General features: G+C 33.3%; 1 protein-coding gene and 2 pseudogenes across 4 annotated transcripts; 2 read left to right on the top strand and 1 right to left on the bottom strand.

The window, feature by feature from the left end:
• The first annotated feature begins 458 nt into the window (after positions 1-458).
• Positions 459-3098, top strand: LOC114756167 (UDP-glycosyltransferase 83A1-like; annotated as a pseudogene).
• A 403-nt stretch (positions 3099-3501) lies between these two features.
• LOC114756183 (magnesium transporter MRS2-4-like) lies at positions 3502-7546 on the bottom strand (annotated as a pseudogene).
• Positions 7547-10779: 3233 nt separating this feature from the next.
• On the top strand, positions 10780-20755 carry LOC114756184 (dihydroflavonol 4-reductase-like). 4 transcript variants are annotated; one of them, XM_028945098.1, is made up of 8 exons: positions 10800-10813; positions 11806-11809; positions 18191-18339; positions 18445-18614; positions 19144-19338; positions 19412-19570; positions 19963-20156; positions 20405-20755. In XM_028945098.1, the coding sequence occupies exons 3-8, from the start codon at positions 18216-18218 to the stop codon at positions 20556-20558; spliced, it is 996 nt and encodes a 331-aa protein (XP_028800931.1). In that variant the 5' UTR covers positions 10800-10813; positions 11806-11809; positions 18191-18215; the 3' UTR covers positions 20559-20755. The 4 variants fall into 4 exon arrangements, with proteins under 4 accessions (XP_028800930.1, XP_028800929.1, XP_028800932.1 ...); XM_028945097.1 differs by lacking the exons at positions 11806-11809; positions 18191-18339; positions 18445-18614; ... (1 more) ...; positions 19412-19570; positions 19963-20156 and adding exons at positions 12188-12357; positions 12484-12678; positions 13836-13995; positions 14217-14409 and having other exon boundaries at positions 10780-11043; XM_028945096.1 differs by lacking the exons at positions 11806-11809; positions 18191-18339; positions 18445-18614; ... (2 more) ...; positions 19963-20156; positions 20405-20755 and adding exons at positions 12188-12357; positions 12484-12678; positions 13836-13995; positions 14217-14409; positions 14840-15082 and having other exon boundaries at positions 10780-11043.
• The last annotated feature ends 1359 nt before the right edge of the window (positions 20756-22114 follow it).

Below are 22114 nucleotides of genomic sequence, written 5' to 3' on the forward strand. Positions count from 1 at the left end.
AATTAGTTATTTAACTTTTATAACAAGGATATAGGAGGGAGTAATATATATCTATATTTTTATTAAAATGAATTTTTCTATTTATTACAAAATATCCTTGAGAAACTAAAATGGATCTACTTATGATCACGATTCATCGTACATAAAATAGATTATATTGAAGGATTTTCACATAAGAAATCTAATTCCACGTCTAAATGTTTCCAATAAGGTTTTATATAATTGGAGCTAATTCCACATCCAAATGTTTCCAATCACGTTTTACGGAATTGGAGCATCTGTGAGGAAACTGTAATTACTGGTATTCATCATTAAACATCCACATCACATCCCAAAATAATATGATTCCATTTTTAATAAAAGAAAATATCAAGTTTTGATAACACTGGGAAGTATTTACCTCTCATAATCCCTGGAAATTTTTCCCATGAAATTTCAGAATCCAGGATAATCAAACGATGAGTAGAGCACATGTTTTGGTTTTGCCTTTTCCAGCACAAGGCCATGTGAATCCTCTTATGGATCTTTCACATGAACTGGCCAAACATGACATCAAAATCACATTTGTGAACACAGATTTCATCAACAAGCAAATCATGGAAGCTGAGGCAACAAGAATGAAGATAAAGAACAAGTGGGAAGTGATCAGATTCAAATGGTCTCAATCCCAGATGGGATAGAACAAGAGGAGGACAGGAATCGTTGGGAGATATTAATAGAGTCAATCTGGCAAGTTATGCCAATGAAGCTTGAACAGCTGATCCAAGAGAAAAGTGAAAAATCAGAGAATGAAAAGATTAGTTGCGTAGTTGCAGATGCTGCCATGGGATGGGCACTTGAAGTTGCAGAGAAGATGGGAATCCATCGTGCTACGTTCTTGTCTACATCAGCTGCGGTCTTGGCCTTGTGTTTCAGCATTCCAAAACTGCTTGATGATGGAATTATTGATGATGATGGTGAGACCTTTGTGCTTAACTTCGTTTTTCTCCCCTTTTTTCTGCATTTTCTTTCACAAATGGAAATGATGATTAAAAACATGATGAGTATTTAGTCTTACATACATCAGAAATGATCAAACTACTTATAGTTCTTCTCTTAAAACTATTTTAAGTGCATGGTTGGAGTAAAGTTGTTGAACTTTAAGTAGTTTGATCATTTCTGATGTATGTAAGACTAAATACTCATCATGTTTTTAATCATCATTTCCATTTGTGAAAGAAAATGCAGAAAAATCAGTTACTAGCAGAAGCCATGTTTATGGGGAAGGTAATTTTGTTGTTTCCAGTGCGTGTCACGTTGCTTCCCCTCTGTACTTGTCTTATTTGTCCTTACATGATGTCAATGGACAACATAGAGAGAGACAATTTAAAGAAGACAATGTGAGAAAGAAGAAAGAGAAGATAACTGACCATCTTTTTTTTTTTTTTTGGAGACAAGACAGAAGACAACTTTAATTTACAAAAATCAGTAACTATAAAAGTCACTTTTACAAAAGCTACTCCAAATAAGCTAGAATTTGAATAGAAATTGTTCATAAGAATTTGAATAAAGTATGTCGCACGTATTACAACTGAACTATACAAAGAATCGAGTTTGATCACAATTAACCTATACACAAGTATAGGATCAATACTTAATAGCTTCAACTTTCTAGTATATTTGCATATATTGTGTATATATAATCATGACAAGTAATCTAATCTCTATTGCAGGAACACCAACAAAAGATCAAATTATTCATTTGGCGCCAAATATGCCTGCTATGAGAACAAAACATTTTCCTTGGGCACAAATGGGTGCTGGCTTGAATGCACAAAAACTTGTGTTCAACTGTATGATGAGAAACAACGCTGCAGAAATTGCAGAGTGGGCGATCTGCAACTCAGCTCATGAACTTGAGCCTTCAGCATTTGCTTATGCTCCAAATATTCTTCCTATAGGTCCACTCCAAGCAAGCAAGAGCAACCATGTTGATCATTTGGCAGGATCATTTTGGCGAGAAGACTCAACTTGTTTAAACTGGCTTGATCAACAACCAGATAAGTCGGTCATTTATGTTGCATTTGGAAGTTTCACCATCTTTGATCTCCTCCAATTGCAGGAACTAGCACTAGGACTTGAACTCTCAAACAAGCCATTTCTATGGGTCGTAAGATCTGATATCAACAATGGGGCAGTCAATGCCTTCCTAAAAGAATTTGAGGATAGATTATGTTCTCATGGGAAGGTAGTTGGTTGGGCTCCTCAGCAAAAAGTTCTAACGCATCCTTCAATGCTTGTTTCTTGAGCCACTGTGGTTGGAATTCTACCATTGAAGGTGTCATCAATGGAGTGCCTTTCTTGTCTTGGCCTTACTTCGCTGACCAATTTCTGAACGAAACCTACATTTGTGATATCTGGAAGGTTGGGTTAAGGCTTAACCGAGACAATGGGATTATCAGTCAAGAAGAAATAACATTTAAGATAAAGCAACTGCTCAATGATGAGGGTTTAAGAGCAAGGGCTTCAGAACTAAGGAAAAAGTCATTGACAATGTCAAAGATGGTGGCAGCTCAAACAAGAATCTGAAGAACCTTGTTGATTGGATAAAAGCATAAACAAATAATTTCATGTCCGTAATTAAAGTCTAACAGGGCAAGAACAAAAACAACCTCTCTGCAAGAGGGAACTTTGACGGACTTGTTCAGGAACTGAAAAAGATCTTCCAAGTTGATGCATTCTCTTTCACTGGTTTGTTTTGTTTTTATGGACTTTCAGCTGTTTCAAAGGACTGTCTCTCTGAACACCCCCCCCCCCAAAAAAAAAAAAAAGAAAGAAAAAAAAGTCAACAAGCCTAACAACAAAAGCTAAGAGACGATGTTGAAATTCAGGCCACTGATGCCAGCGGTTCAATTCAATTTGCTTCAGTCTTTCTGCCTCAAGTAGAAAGTCTGCAACCCAAAATCATAAAGTTCATATTTCCAAATTAATTAGTCCTGGCAATCTACAGTACTCAATAATAGCTCCACTTTATGCTTCAATGAGTATGAAGATAATGCATCATAGATATTCACAGTTCCAGCTAACATGAGACTGGTCACTCTCTTACAGCAAACTGAAACAACAAATATGAAAGCAAAAGCATATATTGTCTTTGTTACTATTTTATCAAGAACATCACGCCCACAATGCTATGGTGCTATCATTTGCACCTCTTTCAGATGAGAGTACGCATCAATAGCTTATTGAATGCTACATAGTATATTATTTGCATAAACAACCAGCATACATATTACACGTTGATACCAGACAACGTATGCTTAAGGAAAATAACTTTGGAATGGATGGCTTCCATAATGTGCCACTGCCAATGTGCCGTGCATGTTAAGTTCAAAATAGAACAAACTAGCTCAGAAGCACAATGTTTCAAAGAGGCAACTTCGATAAATAATCATGGTGATTATGCAACTTCTACTTGAAAGATTTGCACATAAGCAAGTAATAATTTTTGCTTCCTTGAGCTCTTAAGTGAAATAATCTGCCAATAATGTTCATTCTCAATTCACTCCAGAAGCTGCATTCTGAACGTAAAACAAAGTCATCCTAGCCTAAACTCCATCATGCACAATTGATGCAATTAATCCCGTATCCAAACATTAGAATAAATTTCATTAAGAATAGCCAGCACTGGATCAATCTTCTTTCTTTGTAGGTTTTCCAAAGCTTGCTAATTATTTTATTCATCTAAGCAGGGGAACGATCCTTCTTGGACAAGAACGAGCATCATTGGAAGTGAACCTGTAATAACCCAAGTTTTACCAAGATATTTATACCTGGTAACAAACTTAAGAACCAAGCAACTTTTCCATCTTGCATATCCATAAACAATGAAAAAAAGCAATATGCTAGCTGCAGTAATGCCCCCAACAAATGGCCAGAAAACTCCGTGAGTCTGGTATAATGTACAAGGGATGTTCATACCAAACATGCCAGCAATCAAAGTCTCAAAAGCAATGGCAAATGATGCAATGGTCAGTGTCAGCTGAAGCTGAATAAGTTCATTTCGATGGCTGTCAAGTTGGATGTTAACATAGTCCTCTGTGTCGTCAATATACTCCCTCACCTGCAAACCCATAGCCATGGAGTAAGAATAAAATGAGGGTCAAATTCCTTTATTCAAAAAAGAATGAGAGTCAATTCCATCACAATTAACTAATACAAGTAAAGGCAAAATCTAGTAACAACTTTTTAAATACTTACCACAACTTTACTGATAAAAACAAAATAAACCAGTTTAACATTTTTTACATCTTAACACATCATCAACTCTTTCAAATAATTTTTCATACATGTTGTGCTTTTACTAAGGAAGCTAAAAGGAAAGGGGGAAAAAATGAAGTTTTCCTTAGTCCTTACAGAAACGCTTCCTATGAGTGATGACTACTTAAATTCAAATTAGGCAGCACTTGTGACAATTCAGTATCCATCACCTAACTCATCATTTGGTTCAATGACACATAGACTACTTCTTGCCTACTTCCTCCCTTGGGCCAGAAAAAGATCAGCATAATCTAAACATTTTATGTAACAGATAAATAAAGTTAGCTAGAGGGGTTAACAGGTAGTCCTGATGGATAGTTGATTATTGTCTATATATAAAAGAGAATATAGGGTCATCATAATCAGTGCATTTGGACTAATGGAATAGAATTGAGTTTCTTTTCTCTCATTTCCTCTCCTCCTCCCTGCCTCTGTCTCTCTCTCTTCCCTCTCTTTCCCAGCTAAATACCATAGCAGTAGTATCCAAAGCCAGGCTCCATGGAACACCCCCGGGCTTATAGAGAGAGAGAGCAAGAGGAGAGATACAGAGAGAGGAGGGGAAAAGAAAGAAAAGAAACCCTACTATTCCATTAGACCAAACGCAGTGATTACAATGACTCTTTATTCCTTTTTATAGACAGTAATCAACCATCCTAACTACCTGTTAACCCCTTCAATAACTCTTATCTATCTATTATTATATAGAAAACAAGCACACAATTCAGTGGATCCCACAGCCGAAATCATCGGTCCACATTGAGTGCAGACACAACAACTTGTAATAGCAGCCAACCTGGCAAATAAAGGGGGCAATAACCACAATGATCGTCATAAAAAAACTTACTGATAATATCTTTCCGTGTTCCATCCAACTGCATAAAAATATGCCTCAAGCAACATCTCCAGATCCTCAACATCAGAATCATCCACCACGTTGCTAGTGATAAGACTTCCACTTCTATTAGAGCCATGGTGAGGAACAAGAGCTGCAGTAGCAAAGGCATTTGAGGCAGTGGCTCCCAAGAGAACCTCAGATTGCTGATTCTGCAACCACTTCCTAGTCAAATACAACTGTGCCATATCGTGGTTGTCATCTAGAAGATGTTCAATTTCATCCCGCACCTGAAGAAAAATGATGATCATACAATTGCTAAATATGATGTTAACTCCAATATGATTGCATGCATCATCAAATGATACATATTATTAATTAGCTGCAAGAATTTGTGTTTAAGAAAGCAATGACTTCTGAACAGCTCATAAACAGAAATCAATAAATTAGAGGGGAAGGATATATTGTTCTTTTCTTTGTTTTAGGACCACATTGTTGAATGCATATAATCATCAGTAAGATTGAGGATTAAACTCCATTCTTGAAATTTTCAACCAATACAGCATTCAGAAGGTTGATCTGATATCAACCTTCCATAAAAGAAGCAAGTAGAGGCCATCGTTAATGCCCATTCCAATTCAAGAAACAAAACCCCCCCCAAAAAAAGGATCAGACTTGTAAGAATTTTAATCCCACTTACATATTTTAAAATACTTTTTTCCCCAAAGCTATCCTTGGTCACTTACTGCAGCCCCCACGGAGAAAGTAGTCCTTACCAGAGGGACAATAACCACCCAGAAAATGAATATATTACATAATGCTTAATGCAGCAGCGTACCTTTTGCACACGTGCCAGCAAACGTGTAAGGTTGCTTTTCAAACTTCGCACATGTTCAAGATTCTTGGTGCTAACATTTCTAGCCAATTCATCCAATACAGGGTATGCACCTTTCTCAAGGTCTGCCACATTTGAGTCCAGATATGTACAGACAACTTCTAAAGCAATCTCTAAAACTTGAAACTCAAACGGAAGCTCAGCTTGCAAACCATCTGCGGGCTCTGGCACAGGTAACCATTGTCTGCCAGTTGAAACAAGCAGTTCATTTTCTTGTTCTTCTGCATGGCCATGAAGTTTTGGCTGGGTTTTATACGGAAGTTGTTGCCTTAGTTGTTCAACAAATGGAAGAACCTCATGGGAAAGAGGATCAAGAACAAGGACTTCTTCGGCCGTGACTATAGCCTTTATAAACTCCAAATTGACTACCATTGCTTTCTCCCTGGCTGTGAGAAGCATATATTGCAACATGAAAATAGAGGAATATCAATCCGGCCCCACTTATAAGGCAAAGATAGAAGAAAATAATAACAAGGCATGCCATTAATTTTTTATCACCACTTTCCCCTATTACCCCTCACTAAATGCTGGTGCGTGTTATTTTATTCTCAAAGCATGTATGACTTCATAGGGACAAAGTTAGAAACTTATTAAATTTTTAGACAGAGTCAATAAGTTTAAGGTTTTCCTTGTTTCTAGTGAAACACCTTGAAAGTGACTTATAAGTTATAAATAGAATAGATTAGTAATATAAAGACCTGGTTATAACCATATTCTGCTTAAGAGCTGAAACAAAGATAGTGAGTACTGAATAGTATCAACTGTACTGATATAGGTTATTACGGTGCTAGAGTGTCCAGAAAGTGGACCTCAGCCCAAACTTTAAGATCAAAACAAACTCGCATACAAATTATGCATTATTTCCCCGCCACGTTCAAACTGCAATCTCGTCTTTTCACCAAGTGCTCAAGAAATTCAGCTTGAGATACCGCACAAACCTTTTATAAACAATCGCAAAAAATAAACAAAATTTTCTGGAAAGCAGTGACACTCAGAAAGCCATACACAAAACAGTTGATAGGTAAGAAGGAAAAACACAATACGATCCAAATTCATTACCAAGAATATTGGAGGAGTGAGAGAAGAGAGGGCCCAAAATTCTCAAATCCCTGGCCGGAATCGCCGCGACTCTGATAATTGCGTTCTTATCCAACTCAACGAGCTCCGATTGACCCGACCGATCAAACCTCATCCACACCTCGCGACGCCGGCCTTCTTCTTGGTCTTTACCAACGCCCCACCACCACCCCCACCAGGTGAGCCCAAAGTCCCGATTGTCTGCTGCTGCGGCGGCGATGGTGGTGGCCGATGATCAGCCGCCTTCTTTGGGCGACGGCGTAAGCTTGAGGATCGAAAGGAGAGAAGACCCTTACCCTTATTTTTACCCATATTCTTCCCTATATCACACAAATTCCTTTAAGTGGTAGGAACAACAACTGTCAATCCCCTTCGGGATTCTCAACTTCGTCGTCTTCTTCTCCGGGTCCTCCTTCACCACTCTGATCTTCCATACAAGGCTTTTGGTTAGAAGCTTAGTGTTAGTTTGGGGTTGTTTATATTTTATACCGTATAACGGATACGATCAGCGAAGGTTACTTTCTCCTGAGTTCTGACTTCCGATCTCAATACGGCCTCCATGATTTTTTTTTTTTTTTTTTTTAACATGAATTTTGGAGGAAAAAAATGTTTAATATGTTTATTAATTTTATTAAAGAATACCCTCTTCATTTTTTCATAAGTTATATTTTAAAAAATAATATTTTATTTATAAATTATTTTACAAAATGTATGATATAATTAATTTCTTAATAATATTCTTGGTGTCATGTGGATATTTTTAAATGATTATAAAGAACAAACAATACACTGATTGATTTTAACCAACTTAATTAATATAAATTAGTTTAAAATGACTTATAAATAAAAAAGGAAGTGAGTAATTGAAAGATCTTCATTTTGGCGTATGTAAAGTATAGGTCAATTTTATAATAATTTGAATAAACTTTTTATAATTTTTTATATTCTAAGCTTATTTTCAACATTACAAGCTTACGGGAATTGATTTAGAATTTTATGAAATTGGTCAAAAAGTGAACCCGATCAGCTCATCAAACCAGTAAAAAATCATATAGTACTTGTGGTCATAAATATAAGAGTTAATTGACTAATTTAAAAAGATTAAATTACTTATTTATAATATATGTTATATGATTTTGTTATTTTATATCATTATATTAATATATAAGTAAGGTAAACTAGTTTGAAAACAAATAATAAAATAAATATTTTAAAATAATTTAAGAATTTTTTAATATTCATAAATTAGTCAATTAGTATTATAGTCTTCTAGTCCTTAATATAAATCTAATTGTTAAGTTAATTTTAGTACTAAATATGATACTTATTTGTCATATTTATCAATTTTTTCTAAATTACCCTATGGATACCCCTTAATCATAATCAAGCAAGTGAGGGAGGAAGGATATTAAGAAAGATGATTACGGTGTTTTAGAAAAAATATGTCATATTTTTGTAATGAATTAATTACCTAACTTCCGTAATCTAATCAAATTAGTTAAATAGGTCTTATATTAAGGATAAGAAGAGCATTAAGTACGGTAGATTTCGTTTCTTTTGAAAAGCAGCTTGGTGAAACTGCAATCTGGTCTGGAAATTGCCCATTTATTGCACAAAAAAAAAAAAAAGAAATCAAACGTAGTTTCACATTCTCCAACATTAAGGGAGCGGCACATGCCAAAGATTCTGGACTTCTGGTTGCAATTCACCAGACTCTGTCCTTCATATATGCTTAAAGATTTGTCCTAAAGCCAGAGAAATTTGGCTCGGATTGATCAATCGCCCACAAATTACTACCATTTTCTTCTCTTTTCTCTGCTGTGGGATTGGATTATTATTTGAAATGCAAAAAATTAAGCGGCAAGTTCAAATGCTAGGAAAATATCTTGCCATAAGCTTTTTACTCACACTTGTTGGAACATGTAGAAAGCCAAATGCAAATAAAAAGCTCTACTTAGACGCAGTCACTCTTGAAGATGACATTTCTTTCATCATAGGTCAAAGTATAGTTAATGACATGAAGCTGGAAGTCATGATCGGCATTGACACTGGGGAATAAGAATGGAGAGAGATAATAATTTTGAATGGATATCATTTGGTAGTGATTGGTCCATTTAAATATTGATGAAGTAGTTAGTAGTAGAAATATAACTTATAACACAATGAACCCAACCCACAAAAACCGACGAGTTCGGGCTAGCTAAAAGCTAACTCTTTGGTGGCAGGTCTTTTTAGCTCGCATCTTCAGACCCACAACCCGTGATATTATCATTTCAAAATGGAGCAGCGTACTGTGAACATGGAAAATTTAAAGCTGAAATACCCCTAGTATTTCACTCTTGCATTGAAGCTGAAATTTTGACTGTACATGAAGAAGGTATTCCACTTTTCCGGCAGGAAAAGTTTACAAAGTCAATGTCTACGACAACTTCATGAAATCCATCACTCTTATTTAGAATGAACATGCTTAGGACCATTATCTCCTCCATCACATCAAGATTAGGGAACTTATTATGTACACAATTATTGGATATAGTAAGTCACCATTGATCATGAAAAGCAACACAATGTTGCTGATTGGCTAGCGCACCAAGCAAGTAACTAACAATCTTAACATTAGGATTTTTAACTGTCCCGCTTAGGGTGAACTTGTCTCTTTAAAGAGTCTTGATCTGGTCCTGCTTTTGTGGCCTTATAAAACCGCAACATATAGGCAGGCTCCTGTGAGTTTGGAGCCAAGAAATCGCTCCACAAAATATAATTGTTAATATATATATATATATTTCCAATCCTAAATATATGAGTTGAATAGCTAATTTATATAAATTCAGAAAACTAGTTATTTGTTAATATAATATATGTGTTGATTTTTTTTAAATTCTTATTTTAGTGATTTGCATTGAAAACTAACCCTTGATAGACGCATACTTATATGTATTAAAAGATAGTTTAGGAAACAATTGTAACCTTAGGAGACAAAACAAATTAGGGTTTGTTTGATACGAGGAAAATGAAAGGGAGGGGAGGAGAGAGAAAATTTTAATGAGCTTGATTTAAAAAATCGAAAAAGTGAGGTTAAAAGCTTTTAATTAATTCTTACTCTTTTATATTACATCTTTTCTTTATAAAATTTTAAAACCCTACTTTTTAAAATTTTTTTTTAATCGAGCTCATTAAATTTTTTCCTCCTCTCCATTTCCTTGATACCAAAAAGCCCTTAGAGTTTTATATTTGGGATTAAAACTGATTCTTCTATTAGCTTTCATATTTAAGACTGAATGAAGTGCGCATGCATACACTTATAGATATACATGCATTTCTCCTGTCATGGTTGGGAAACTAGTTAGAGGGTTGATTTTAATTAGTTCTAACTATCACATTTGTTAAAACTAAATAATTTATTTGAATTTCTTCAGTCACCCGAACTAATTAAGTGGTTGTTATATTAAAGGAGTATTTATCATAGCTAGGGGATAGAGATGAAAATGCAGTCAGCAATTAATTAAAAAGTGTGGCGACTAAACAAGAAATTAACGAGATAGAGAGCTGCTAGTCAGAACCCACCTAACAAATTTACAAACTGTTAGGTTGATCACATGATGATTAACACTAAATCCAAACCCAAATCATCATTATTATTAATGTTACTCTTAGCCTACACCTACACGAGTTCTCTCGTCTTCACCTACCTAAAATCTCTTTACTTCTTCGTATAATAACACCACTGTAGCTGATTGGCAGCCCTTCGTGTTGTTCATCCTCTCTTTTTGCAACTCTTCGTTTTGTGATCACGCAGAAGAACAACACATTGTTATGGATTCTGATTCAGTAGTCCCAAAGACCGTTTGTGTCACTGGGGCTGCTGGCTTCATCGGTTCCTGGCTTGTCATGAGACTACTCCAACGTGGCTATACTGTTCGAGCCGCCGTGCGTGACCCTGGTTCTGTTGTATCCCCACAACTTTCACTTCTATGAAGGATTTCATTAGCAGATTTCTATTTACATATTTTCTTGAACATATTGTGTTACTTCCTTCCATCCTAAACACACACACACACACAGACACACACAAGAGTCTGATACTCACTTAATCATTTGTACATGGTATTAGAGCCCGACTCAGGTCAGCTAATTAGACAAACTAGTGAAAGTCTCTTGGCCAGTCTGGGCAAGAGTTTGATCTGATTGATTGAGTTGGATTTTACGTATTTATTTCTTTTCTTATCGAAATTGAAATGATGTTGTTGAGTTTAAAAAAAAAAAAAAAACAGTCCATCAAATTTATAGTACTTTAATAATTTTTTTTATTGGATTATGTGTGACTTGTGGAATAATGCTTTTTATTTAAATATTATTTTAGTTATAATTGGCTTCATCTCAGATTGGTCCCAATTTAAACTACTACCTCCAGTCCTAATTATAAAAGCTAATTGACTAATTTAAGGTGATTAAAGAAATGAGTTAAATTAGTTATTTGTAATAAATAAGTGTTGCCTTTTCTAAAATATTCTTACTAATTAAATATATTAGATAGAACTACTATTATTAGAATGATTACCTTAAAAAAATGCATAAATATTAGAAACAAAGTGGATTGAGGTCTTATATTTAAGATCAAAATAAAAGTCAATCGATGTCTTATATTAAGGACCGGAGGTAGTATTAACTTTTGTATTACTGTTTTAACCAATTTATTGATCAGTTTGGTTTTTAGAACCTTGCAATTGCATTAAAGAAATCACCTCATGCGTAGGAAACCTCCATAATAATAAGGGTGGCTTAAAAAAAAAATATAAATTTAAAAGGTAATGTAAATTGACCTTACATTTAGAATCAAAATAATTCCATCAACTAGCTTCTATGTTTAAAATCAAAGGGATTATATTAAAAAGCTAGAAAATTTATTTTGAAGTATGGGAGGTACCAAATGGGTGCAGGGAGATGTTTTTGAAAGACAAAACTTTTGTCTGATTTTGAGACTCCCCTGGGAGTCGTGTTACTTCTTTTTATCAAGCCTTTGCTTGCTTTTTCATTATTAAAAAAAATATTTTGATTATTAAATATAAATTTGTGTTGTTTTATAGATAACATGAAGAAAGTAGAGCATTTGCTAGATTTGCCTAACGCCGACACACACTTGACTCTGTGGAAGGCAGACCTTACCCAGGAGGGAAGCTTCGACAATGCCATCAATGGCTGCATTGGAGTTTTCCATGTGGCTACACCTTTCAATCTTGAAACCAAGGACCCTGAGGTAATTTAATTTCCTCCTCTTATTTATTAAATTATTCTTCTTAAACTATTACTTTTTAAAATTATGTTAACTGTAATAAATAAAAGCATAACAATTATGAATTTGATTGGGGCATTTTTTTTGCAGAATGAAATGATAAAACCAACAATCAATGGTTTATTGGACATTATGAAAGCATGCGTGAAGGCCAGAACAGTGAGAAGATTGGTGTACACATCTTCTGCTGGAACTCTTAGTGCCACGGAGCACCTGAAACCTGTGATTGATGAGACTTGCTGGAGTGACGTTGAGTTCTGTCTTAAAGCAAAGATGACTGGCTGGGTTAGTACTTAGTGCTTCCTCCTCTTTCTCTACGCATCATTTGTATTGATCTCTTATTTCTTGAATTGAATTGTAATTTGTAAGTTATTTTGTGAGTTATTAACCTTTTTTTTACACACATTACTCATACTACAATTTATTAGGAGAAAACTTAAAATATAAGTTTAGAGATGATAATAATATGGGTTAAGCTTGTTGGATTGGCAAGATGTTTTGGAGCGAGCTCTTTTCAACTTATAAGCCAATTACTACCTCATGGGTTGGCTCACCTTTAAAAATTTTCACATTTATTTTAATAATAATGTTATTATTTTGCATTTAATTTAAACTCAATATTGTTTTATGTTAGGAATTTGGTTTCATACTTGATTTTTCATTTTCTTTAATAATTTATCATTTTTATATTGATAGAATCATTATGTAAAAATTATATGTTTATGATAGAATCATTATGTAAAAATTATATGTTTATATTTATAGGTTTTGCGTTAATTTAATTATATATTTTATAAAAATGTAGAAATATTTGAATTTAGTCCACAATTTTGTAATTTAATTTGAAGATTTCAAAACAATTGAGAAACATTTAAAAAAGAAAAAAAAATTGGGGTTAGCAAGCCCACTCACCAACCCACTTTGCCCGACTTAACCCGTGCCTATAGGTTGGCTCACATTACGAGTTTTGATAGTATTTTCGTATGCTTTCAAAAGTAGTAAAGTTAGTTAGAAAAATAATTCATTTCCAGATAGAATTAATGACTCAACCACTCCTTAATTTTGATGAAGTGGTTAGAGAATTATAATAACAGGCAGATGGAGTATTTTACTATTTTACGTTCAAATTATTTATTGGACACATGAGAGATATTAGAAAAACAAACTATTCCTCCGGTCCTTATTATAAGACCCAATTTGACTTTTTATTTGGTCCTAATTATAAGACCCAATCCATTTTGTCTCTTATATTTATGTATTTTTTTCCAAGATAATCCTTCTAATAATGATAGTTTTAGCCAATATACTTAATTAGCAAGGATATTTTAGGAATGACAACACTTATTTATTATAAACAACCAACTTAACTTACTTCCTTAATCTCCTCAAATAAGTCAATTGGGTCTTATAATTAGGACCGGAGGAGTATATATAATCTGCAGGTATATTTTGTTTCAAAGACATTGGCAGAGCAAGAGGCATGGAAATTTGCCAAAGAGCATAACATGGATTTCATCAGTGTAATTCCTCCTCACGCGCTTGGCCCTTTTCTCATGAATTCAATGCCTCCCAGTTTTTTCACCTCTCTTTCCCTCATCACAGGTGAGTTATTATTAATTTCTTTTAATTTCAACCTTGTTAATGCTTAAATTATATTCTTAATTTCTTGACCTATTAGCTTTGAAAATTTGGAAAAAAAAATTGACACTTTTGTAATTTAACAAATTTTTTTAATTTAAGAAACGCAGTTGATACGGCCTTACAAAAAAGACTGGGTAGAATATTTTTATTTACTTTAATTTAATGGACTCTGGTTATTGTAGGGGATGAAGACCGTTATTCAATCCTAAAGAAAGGCCACTTTGTTCATTTAGATGATCTTTGTATGTGTCACATATTCTTGTTTGAGCATCCTCAAGCAGAAGGAAGATACATATGCTCCTCCCATGAGGCCACAATTCATGAAATTGCCAAGTTGCTCAGTCAAAAATACCCAGAGTACAGTGTCCCCACCAAGTACAGCTCACTTTCTCTTTATTTTTGAGAAAATCCAAAAAAAAAACTGTTAAATTTTAAAATTTCAAATCAGTCTTAGTTACTACATTCATAAAAAAAAACTATATTTAAAAAACAAATAACAATATATTTTTATAGTAACTGTTGATTTAGAATTTTGAAATTGAACAGTTATTTTTTGGAGACTTTTCCTTTATTTTTCCAATATAATTAATTTAAATACTCACACACACAAACATGCTAATGCCGAATTCAACTTTTGGACACAATCTAAGTATAATGAGTAGCACGCTGTCATTGGAACAACTTTCTGTTGACACTTCATAGTTATCAATAATTCATTTACATGAGCGAATGAATCCATGTTGAACTCATTATTATTATTATACGCATGAATGATCTTTTTTTTTTCCTTTTTTTTGGTCTAAAGGTTTAGGAATATTCCGGAGGACTCAGAGATATCGCACTTTTCTACTAAGAAGATAAAAGATCTAGGATTTCAGTTCAAGTATAGCTTAGAGGACATGTTCACGGCAGCTCTTGATACTTGCAGAGAAAAAGGGCTTCTTCCCAAGTCTGCAAAAACCCTCGCTTACGGCACAATTAGTACATGAAAGTTCATGTGAGTTGGTTTTTGAAAACTCACTAATATCAAGGCAAGCTTCAAGGTTTTGAGAATATTCATCAAGGCATTTAGTGAGATTATCATGTCAACAATAAGATTTGAATCTACCTCTTTTTGACGATATGGATTGTATCTTTATCAACTAGCTAGACTAATGTATGTTTGCAGGTTTCAATATTATATTCTAAAATTATGGCCTAGGAGATGAAGCGTGTCTATGAGGTTTCATGTGTTTTAAGTGTTTGGTTCGTTTTATGATTATTTTTCCCCATTTTGGGACTGTTTTATTTTAATATACTGAAAGTGTGTTGGGTTACCTGTTGAAAATCACCGAAGCGTCATGTTTGATTGAAGGAAACACATTCATTTTAGTTGGATTAAGTACACATAACATGAAATAGTTAAAACAAGACAAAATGTCGTGATGTGGCCTTCTTTTTAAGAAAAAACTGCTTGACATGGATAAAAACCTAATGGATATTCATGTATAATGAATTCTTATTTGTAATGTTTTAGCTGGATATGTTGTTTAAGTTTTGGATTTTCCTTGGAAACGTTTTATATAATTAAACATGTTATTTATTAAAGTAATTATTGATTCACCAATACTTAAGAACCTAGAAGCTGAATTTCAAGAGAGTAATTGTCATTGTTTTTGTTGTTATTTCACATAACTAAATTTATTAGTCCTTAAAGTCAACCAAGTTATTTCATACTACCTCCGGTCCTTAATATAAGAGTTCATTTGATTTTTATTTTGATTCTAAATATAAAACCCTAATTCACTTTATCTTTTATATTTATTCATTTTTTTCAAAGTAGTCCTTATAATAATGATAGTTCTAACCAATACAATTGATTAGTAAGAATATTTTAGAAAAGACAACATATATTTATTACAAATAGCTAATTTAACTAATTTTTGTAATCTGCTTCAATTGGTCAACTAGCTCTTATGTTAAAAAACACAGGTAGTATTATGTTGAAGTTTAATTTGATAGTTATCTTATACAATATTTTGTACCAAGCACTAAGATATATTGATGCCCAATGGTCATATAACATTTTGGGAACCAAAAAGTGGTGGATCAAATCCAATTTTGATAAACTCTTGCCTAAAAATTCTCTAGTTGTCTGGACTCTGGTGACTTGCCACGGAGGGATGTTTTTGGTTTTATGAAAGAACAATTAGGTCATTTTAAGGAAAACTCAGTCCAGATTCCGGAGTAGCCCCTAAAATCAACATTAAAGTTAAACAATTTCGCTGGACCATTTTTAAAAGCCCATGTTTTGGGAGTCCCTTTTCTTCTTCACTGTGCCTTTTAGTTTAGTAACCAACTTCTAATGAATTATTCTTCCGGTTCTTAATATAAGATCTAATTAGAGAGTTGATGTTAATCTTATATATAAGATCTATTTCATTTGTTTATCAATTTTTCCCAAATTAACCTTATTGGTATCTTTCCAACAATAATCCAGTAAGAAAAAGGAAGGAAAAGAATCAAGAAAGATATTTAGGATGTTTTAGAAAAAAAAATATCATATTAACTAATTTACCTAACATTCTTAATCTATTCAAATTAGTTAATTAGATCTTATATTAAAGACAGAACGAGTATGAACTAGCTTTGTCTCTTAACCGGTAATAATTCATCAGAATCATATCTGTGTGGTTATGTCTAAGAAGTTCTAGGGACACTGATCAATCCAAGGCTCAGTGTGATTTTTTTTTTTTAGCCAAAAATGCTTATTGTAATACTATCTCAAGTCCTAAATATAAAAAAAAATTAGAGATTTAATTTGATTCTAAATATAAGATTTCAATTCACTTTGTCTACTATATTTATTCTTTTTTCCCCCTAAAGTAGCCCCCATGATGACATGTTACAGATTTCTATTCTAATAGATATGAGTAATAAGGTTATTTTAGGAAAAACAATATTCATTTGTTACAAATAATTAACATAACTAATTTTTTTAATATTTCTAAATTAATTATTTAGCTCTATATTAAGTACCGGAACTAGCATAACTTATCAACTTGGATCTTACTCTTGACCGGCCCGTGATCAAAATCATACGATTAATTAATTCTTGCATTTTATTTTCAAAAAATAAGAAGGCTGATACATTCAATTTATTTTCATTATAGTTGATTTCAAATAGTATTCAAACAATTTGATTTTAAAAAATTTCTTTCAACAATTAAAAAAAATTTATGATTACTACCTATTACAAATTAAACTAGATCTTATATTAAGAAGAAGTAATTACATTTATTATTAATAATTTTTTGAACTACGATCTCTCAATCTCAAATATAAATTAAAGTGTTTCTAGAATAAATTTTTGGTATATAATATGAGTCTTTTGGTGGGTCATTAATAAACTTTTCTTCCAAATATTATCTTTTCTTACAATTTATTAGAATGAGACTTGAAGTCTAATGCAACGTTTTTCTATGCTCTTAGATATAAGCAAAGTTGGAAAAAGTTTTATTTTTAAACAAAGCTAATGAGTCAATCATCTTTACTTGGTTCTGGTGAGGTAGTTAGAGATTACTTAAAATGTCGATGGGAGGAGATGCTTGTTATTTTGGGTTAAGATCCAATTTTGTTCCGAAAATTTACACAGAAGAGTAGTTGTGAGTACTCAAAATTTTTTATTGGATCAATATCGCTCTTAAAGTGTCAATAGACAAAATCATCCAAAGTGTTTATTAACTAACATTGCCTATTAAAGAACTAATATTGAGCATTAAACTTTTAACAACTAGAAGGGACATTGCTCATTTTTTAATACTTTTGGAGACAATATTGATTTAACAAAAATTTTCGGATCCCCACAGTTCGTGCGTGAAAACTTTTGAGACTAAATTAGACCTCAACCCTATTATATTCAGGGACAAAGCTGAAACTGGAGTCAAGCAAGGCAGCTAAACAAGACAAAGTCATGAGAGAGTTGCCACTCAAAAGTCATAAACCACCTACTACCACCGCTGGGTTGATCACATGATTAACAATAAATTCAAACCCAAATCATTACTAACATTACTTTTATATATAAATTATCCTCTGTAACTAATATCTTTTCTTCTTCTTTTTCTTCTTCTTCTTATAACACTGTCACCGACAGCCTTTTGATTTTTCATCCCAGTGATCAGCTAGAAGAACTGGACATTATGGATTCTTATTTAGTGTCAAAGACCGTTTGTGTCACCGGAGCTGCCGGCTTCATCGGTTCCTGGCTTGTCATGAGACTCCTCCAACGTGGCTATACTGTTCGAGCCACCGTGCGCGACCCTGGTTCTTATTTTACATGAAGGAATTAATATTCATGCATGTTTTTTTTCTCTTTTCATTTAATTTGTTAGTTCATTCAATTATTTGATTTTCATGTTCAATTCGCAGGTAACATGAGGAAGGTGAAGCATTTGCTAGAGTTGCCTAATGCCGACACACGCTTGAGTCTGTGGAAGGCAGACCTTACCCATGAGGGAAGCTTCGATGATGCCATCAGTGGCTGCATTGGAGTTTTCCATGTGGCTACCCCTTTGGATTTAAACTCCAAGGACCCTGAGGTTTAGTTCTTTACTTCTCTCACTTTATCTCTAACAAATGGGTCCCATGCATGAATACCCTAGACTGAGGGGTTAAGATTGAGATTGGATACTATTAGTTTTTCATTATTGATCCCATTCTACTAGGGATTACATAATTCTACCATTTCTTGGTATTTGAAAATCAATGTTGAGATTCGAGATTTTCGGACTAAGTTGTCTTTGTAATATTTTAAATATTACTTCATACCAAACAAAGGTTTAAAGTCTCGTTCTCATTCTTATTTCCATTCTCATTCTATTTCTAAATATTAGGGGTGTATTCATGGGATGATCCCATCCCAGTTCCATCTCAATAATCTTGTGAATCCAACTGTGACAAGTTGGGTTGGCTGAATTGCAGCTCATCAGGAGGTGGGTCTTTTCAGCCCAACCCACATAGGTTACAACCTGTGACGAGCTAGCCAGCATTACTAACTCTATACTATATGTAAGTGTGTGTATATGTCACATGCTTGAGCAATATGAATTTGATTGGGGACATTTGCAGAATGAAATGATAAAGCCAACAATCAATGGTTTATTGAACATTATGAAAGCATGCCTGAAGGCCAGAACAGTGAGGAGATTGATATTCACATCTTCTGCTGCAACTCTCACTGGCACAGAGCACCACAAACCTATGATTGATGAGACTTGCTGGACTGACGTTGAGTTCTGTCGCACAGCAAAGATCGCTGGTTGGGTTAGTGCTTCCTCCCCTTTAATATGCATATATGCATCATCTTAAAGATCATAACAAGCTGGGTATTTTGCAGGGGTATTTTGTTTCAAAGACATTGGCAGAGCAAGAGGGATGGAAATTTGCCAAAGAGCATAACATGGATTTCATCAGTGTAATTCCTCCTCATGTGGTTGGCCCTTTTCTCATGAATTCAATGCCTCCCAGTTTTATGATCTCTCTTTCTCTCATCACTACTGGTGCGTTTTTATTAATTCCTTCTAATTTCAACCTTATTGGTACTTAAATTATAATATCCCCTTTTGTCTTATTTATAAGATCCTATTCATTAGTCCTTTATATAAGACCTTCGCAAGATTTAATGGAACATATTTATATGACTCAATTTCACTTATGACCTTGTCACTTTTAGCTTAACTAATGACTAATCCATCATTTATTTCTCCCTAATAAAATACTATATCCATTAAAGGGTAGTTTTGGAAATTTGGAAAACAAAATTTTTACGTAACTTCAACTAACTTTTTTGCTCTAGAAAACCAAAGTTAATAGGGTCTTACGGGAAAAAAAATTGAAAGGAGAGATATTTTATGTGCTTTAACTTAAATTTACTGGACTCTATTTGTAGGAAATGAAGGCCATTATTCAGTGCTAAAGAAAGGGCACTATGTTCATTTAGATGATCTCTGTATGTGTCACATATTCTTATTTGAGCATCCTCAGGCAGAAGGAAGATACGTATGCTCTTCCCATAAGGCCACAATACATGGAATTGCCAAGTTGCTTAGTCAAAAATACCCAGAGTACAATGTCCCCACCAAGTATAACTCACTTTTCCTTTACTTCACAATTAAGAGTAACTCTTTAAATTTCAATACTCTCTCTTCTTCTAAATGTAAAACTCATTTTATAGTGTAATTTATACTACCAGATGAATCTTACATTTAGGACTGAAAGAATATCATTTTATCCTTTTGCCAAAAAAAAAAAGAAGAGTAATTCATTTACATGAGTGATTCTATGTTGAACTAATTATTGTAAACATGGATCATGGTTTTTGTTTATATAGGTTTGGGAATATTCCGGAGGACTTGGAGATTGAGCACTTTTCTACCAAGAAGATAAAAGATTTAGGGTTTCAGTTTAAATATAGTTTAGAGGATATGTTCACCGCAGCCATTGATACTTGTAGAGAAAAAGGACTTCTCCACAACCGTGCGTAAGCTCTCGCTTATGGCACAACTGATTAAAACTGAACATGATATGTACTTTGTGTTTGTGAGAGCCTTGGCTCTTCTATTTAGTTCTTTTCTTTCTTTTTGTGTGCTTTCTAACATATGAAATGAAAATTTAGGCGAGTTGGATACTTAAACTTCATGAGGATAAATGAAATTATAATAACAGTAAGCATGATGTTCCAGCCTCTCTACGATTACAATTTAGTGTTTTTCTTCCTCAATTTTTTCTATTGTTGAACTTAGGGTATCCACAACTAATAGCAGTGACTAATTCTAAAAGAACTTTTGTGTTGACAGCAAAACCCTCTCCATATGTGCTGTCAAAGATCAAATTCCTGGCCAGATGTTTAAGGGACCTTATCAATTCTCCTACTCAATCTTATTTTAAGCAGGTTTTCTTTATTCCTCATGCTCGTTAATATTTACATGCATTCAACCTTACACATAATTTTCTATTCAATGACTTTTGAATATCACCTCACATTATAATCTATTGAAATAAATATTTAAAATTAAAAAAAAACTTATACATGATCAGTATAAAAACTTTTTAATACAGGAATATATTTATTCTAAAAATGATCCCCTTCCCCACTATTCTTTTTTTTCCCTCCCCATTTTTAAAGTTAAAAAAAGTGATTTATTTATTATCCAGGAATGTTTTAAACAAGATTACCTTCAATAGGAGGAAGATTATACCTAGAAAAAAGGTTGAAAAAGAAAAGTATAAAAACTACAAAATCAAAGCAGATTACTAATTAGATGTGGTACTAATTAGAGTGAGTGTGTATATTAATTATTGGAAAATTAGTATGATACTTACAAATATATAAAGAAAAAAAATGTAAGATCACGTGCCACGGGAAATCAAGAAGTTTTTGTCATCACGGTGAAAATCAATAGCACATAGCAGAGAATCTAACAGTGAATATCAGACTTTCGGTTTCAAACATAAGGAATTAATATCTATGTCACACGAATTAAAAAAATTATAGTTAAGCTAACTACATTTGTAGCATGACATAAATTTTTCCTATATTTTCCTTTAATTAGATTTTTCTTTCAAACTTTATTTAATGAAGAGCATTTTTTTTTAAATATACTGTAACATTTAATCACATTAATCAAAACTTAAAATTTCGAACTTCAAAGAACCAAAATGAAAATGACAAAGTCCGCGGAGATTAGAGAGAACCCTGAAATTCAACATCTAGAACCTCAAAATCTATAGATCCATATGGCTCCACCACACCAACCTAAACCTGATTTGGTTCTCTTGTAAATTTTTATGATGTTCTAAGACATTAATTTTTAAATATTTAGATTTAGATTTGACATAAATTGTTTATACGCATATATCTTTATTTTAGAACATAATATTCAATAAGCATATTTTAGTTAATATTTTAAAAATAATCAAAATTAGAAACAAGAAAATTATAATAACCTTAAATTAATTAAATTAAATTCTCAGCTGTCTCCACTATCCACTCTCTCCACTTATTACTTCTGCCATTAGATTAATATTAAATGGTCATAAT

The sequence above is a fragment of the Neltuma alba genome, unplaced genomic scaffold (assembly GCF_004799145.2).
Source record: "Neltuma alba isolate B1F8T4 unplaced genomic scaffold, ASM479914v2 tig00010374_pilon, whole genome shotgun sequence".
In the NCBI taxonomy this organism is placed as follows: Eukaryota; Viridiplantae; Streptophyta; class Magnoliopsida; order Fabales; family Fabaceae; genus Neltuma; species Neltuma alba.

Excerpts from the sequence above, each read along its gene's own strand:
- LOC114756184 (XM_028945096.1), top strand. The coding sequence starts at position 10,917 with ATGGATTCTGATTCAGTAGTCCCAAAGACCGTTTGTGTCACTGGGGCT. Across the intron at positions 12,358-12,483 it reads TTGAAACCAAGGACCCTGAG|AATGAAATGATAAAACCAAC; the intron begins GTAATTTAATTT and ends TTTTTTTTGCAG. Across the intron at positions 12,679-13,835 it reads AAGCAAAGATGACTGGCTGG|GTATATTTTGTTTCAAAGAC; the intron begins GTTAGTACTTAG and ends TATAATCTGCAG.